This window comes from Gavialis gangeticus, unplaced genomic scaffold (genome assembly GCF_001723915.1).
Source record: "Gavialis gangeticus isolate Ggan-Ray unplaced genomic scaffold, GavGan_comp1, whole genome shotgun sequence".
NCBI lineage: Eukaryota > Metazoa > Chordata > Crocodylia > Gavialidae > Gavialis > Gavialis gangeticus.
The window spans coordinates 10,227,226-10,230,934 of record NW_017729006.1 but is presented as its reverse complement, the minus strand read 5'-3'; the positions used below and the strand labels follow the sequence as shown (position 1 = coordinate 10,230,934).

Here is a 3,709-nt window from a genome sequence, read left to right as displayed (position 1 = left end):
CCATAATGATTCAAGGCATCTTAGGATGTTGTGGCTGCTATGCATTGTGAGGCAGAACTTTCAGATACCCAATATCTGCATACGTACCATTTAGATGTCTTAAAACTTAATTTTTCATGAGAAGCATTCCTGGACAAAGGACAAGAATGAGGGAAAGAGGCAAATTTCTGTGACATTCTTAGTCATAAGGTTTTGTGGTTTCATTTCCATGCAAAACATACCAGAATGTTGCAATATTTAACATTTTAAATCTTGATATGTACTTTGACAGTCCTCTTAAGCATCTTTTTAACATGCAGTAAGACATTGCTTTATCTTTTGCTTATCTGGCAGTTCATGAAAGCTCAAATTTTAAACAAATTTGATCAGGTATGAAGTTCAGTAATCATTAGCTTTATTTTTTGTATCAAAGTAGAGTGGTTGAAGGCTCCTCATTAACTCAGTAAATCATTCTGCTGTACTCTACAGTACAGAAATAAAATACAGTGAATCTTTGTTTATCTTTAGTTTAACTGGTATGAGGCACAATAATATATGCTACATTTGCAGTAAATGGCTACGTAATGGACTGTATGTGTGGCTCCCAATCTTATTCATGTTCTATTGTATTTGCAGTGTACATTAAAAAAATTAGTTACAATTGACAAACAACCTATGGCTTAATCTTTGCCCTTTAAGCATTTTGTTGCCTCATAGGATAAAAACCTCTCTCAAGTCCTGCTAGCAAGTAGTGTGATTGAAAAATACTAGCTTAATGCTTCAAATGTAGCCACAGCCTGAAATACAAGAAAACCAATGTCTGCCTTAAAAATGTAAATCACTTATTACAGAGTATCTCTTGTGTAGTAGCATAATGGGTTTATTTAATAAATTGATAAACGGTAGTGTCATGGAGTTCTCATTATATAACATTCTGGTACCTGTCCAATCCTACTCCAATCTTATGCTAGAAAAAATTAAAGAAAACTAAAGATCAAATATTTGATGCCAAGGCAAAGATCGACAGTTAGGTTAGGTGTATTAAAAAAACATGGAATTTTCAACTACTTACCCACAAATAGTATGTGAACTGCAGTGCAAAAATAGCTATGCCTTCATTGTCAAAGGATCCTGCTACTGATCGAGATATGTAACCTGGTACTATAGCAATAAAACAGGCAGCTAAAAGCCCTGCTCCCTGGTTCCACAGTTCTCTGGTAAGCAGGAAAGTAGAAATAGCTGTAAGGCCGCTAAAAACTGGTGCTAGGAACACACATACATCTCTTATGTGTACTGTTATATTAAGCATATTTAAAATCCAATGTATAAGGCCTGCTGTCACCATCAGCCCTGGGTACACCTAGGAGAGAAAAGAATATCAAACTGTTAATGTAGGATTGTAAAAAGCACTCATCCACTACTTGCATACAGTTTATAATAAAAAATGTGTATTTCTTGAGTGAAATCAATTAAATGCAGAGAATGAGAAAAGAGCTTTTTAACCTTTCTTTAAAACGCATCTCACAGCAGCCTGCCATAGTGCTTGCCATCACCAAATGGTTTTCTGAACCACTGGCAATAGTAATTTCTTCCAAATAAATAACAAGGACACAAATGGTTAAGTCTTATCTACCCTCAAAGTTGTTAAAAGAAAGATGAACTTCTGGTTCAGACACTGGACCAGGAGGTTTATATTTTATATCTAGCAAAATTGGTCAGAAAGTGTCAAGCCATCTACAAGTGCTTTAAAAAAAAGGAAAAACATTTTGCACGATGTTATGCATAATTTTCTTTGGTTAAACAGGTCTTAAAATTCTTATTTCTACCAGAGATTTTGTATGCGACTTCTTGCATGCTGCTTAATCTTAAAATGCTTCCCCTTTTCTCCACACTCGCAAAGTGAGAAAATAGTAGCCTACGTTTTTTTCTGAGGAGTGAAAGAATGTTTGTGAAAAATGACCTTTGAATGGGCAGTTTTCTACGTATTAATTTCAAAAGATTTTCAATAGCATACATTTTGGGATATGAAATAGCTTAAATCCTTTAGAACTGAATTAACATGCCTTCAATGAAAAGTACATCATGGTTTTGTACTGATATATTGAATAAAATATATATATTATGCAGTATCAAAGAAGGCTAAAACATTTTGGGTATCTATACACATGCTCCAGGGTAGAGGGGTGAACTGTTCTAATTAAAGCCCCCACAGCGACACGTATATTCAGCATCTTGCGCTTCAAAATCGTGGCAGGGGCACTTGAACTAAACCTCATTTGACTAGCTTAATTTAAAGCACTCCCACCACCATTTTGAAACACAGGGATGCTGAACATATGTGACACAGAAGCTGCTGGAACGTGCTAATTAGTACACTTAAGATGCCTCGCAGCACACTTAATTAATCAAATCTGCTCCAACATGCGCTAATTAGCACGCATTGGAACAGAGTTGAGTTGCATGTACAGGCGCTCTTTAAGTAGCAGTTTTACTCTCCAACATTTAGCAACATTGGGGATAAATTTAACAAAAATGCTTCTCTATCCCTACACATTAGAAAAGTAAAATAAATTTCAAATATCTTAACTGCCACTCAAGAAACAAAGTACAACTTTTCTGTTAAACAGACGTGGGTGGTGGTACTTCTCATATCCTTAAGATATTTTTAGGAGACGAGTTGAGCCACAAAAGTTTAGTACGCCAAAATGTCCCATGAAATATGGTAGTAATTAATAAATATTATCTTAAAATCATCTTCTTACAGTTTTAGTTTCTTCCAATAAAGAATTCAAAAAGTTATCCAGAGTTTATTATTTTTTTAAGTACTGAATTATAATTTGATCTAATTTACTGCAGAATATTTTGTTAAATTCTACCTTAAATGGAATTTTCCTATTATTAAAAAGAGATTCTTCAACAGGTTTTCTCTGTTGCATTTGCTTGGGTTACTCTTGTTCAACGCTACAGGGCTTCCCCTCAAGTAAACAACATATTACCATGTTTACCTGAATCCAAGACAACTTTAAATTTAAGATGACCCCCCAATAATTAGAGTCTACATACAGCAAATGTATAAAAGAATCTAATTATTGGAGGGTTATCTTAAATTCATTCCCCTCAACTTCTGCCACAGCATCGGGGCAAACAGTCGCTAGGGGGAGGGGGGCAGCTAGTCCCCTACTATATGTGCAGCCTGAGCCCCTCCCCCACAGTGCCAGTCCCTCCTGCTGCCCACCTGCTCCCAGCAGCCTCTGCCCCCTGCCTGCCCTCCTATAGATTCACTTCCTGCCCCCAGCCCTGTTTCTTACTGTCAATAACTATTTCAGCTGTATTTCCACATAACCACATGGCACTGTCTGAGGGCAGGAACCACTTTCCCAGCCCCCCAACATACTGAATGGGGGGGAAAAATCCTTGTTTTGGGTACAAGTAAATGTGATAGACTACCACAGTCTGATGTCTTTAAAAAAAATTTCTGCTCAGTAGCCCACATCCAAAGTAATCTCATTAACTTGTAATAGTTCAGAAAATCGTTACATCTTCCCTTTTAATCTACAAATCTTTCAATAGGGGAATATCAACAGTATGTTCTACAAAACACAAGAAATAATGTCCACTTAAAAATACACAGGATCCCTAGATCTTGTCTATATTATATACCAGGGGTAAGCAAAATATAACTGAGGAGCTAGATCAACTTCCCCTTCTCTTCTCCCCCCCCCCCCCCCCC

At 36.6% G+C, this 3,709-nt stretch overlaps 1 protein-coding gene across 1 annotated transcript in view; it reads right to left on the bottom strand.

Annotated features, from left to right (window-relative positions):
• The window catches only part of STT3B (STT3B, catalytic subunit of the oligosaccharyltransferase complex), a 165,897-nt gene that overhangs the window by 80,719 nt on the left and 81,469 nt on the right, over window positions 1-3,709 (bottom strand). Inside the window, exon 3 of the mRNA XM_019508792.1 lies at window positions 1,052-1,339. Coding sequence (XP_019364337.1) covers window positions 1,052-1,339 — 288 coding nt within the window. The remainder of the gene's footprint in view (window positions 1-1,051; window positions 1,340-3,709) is intronic.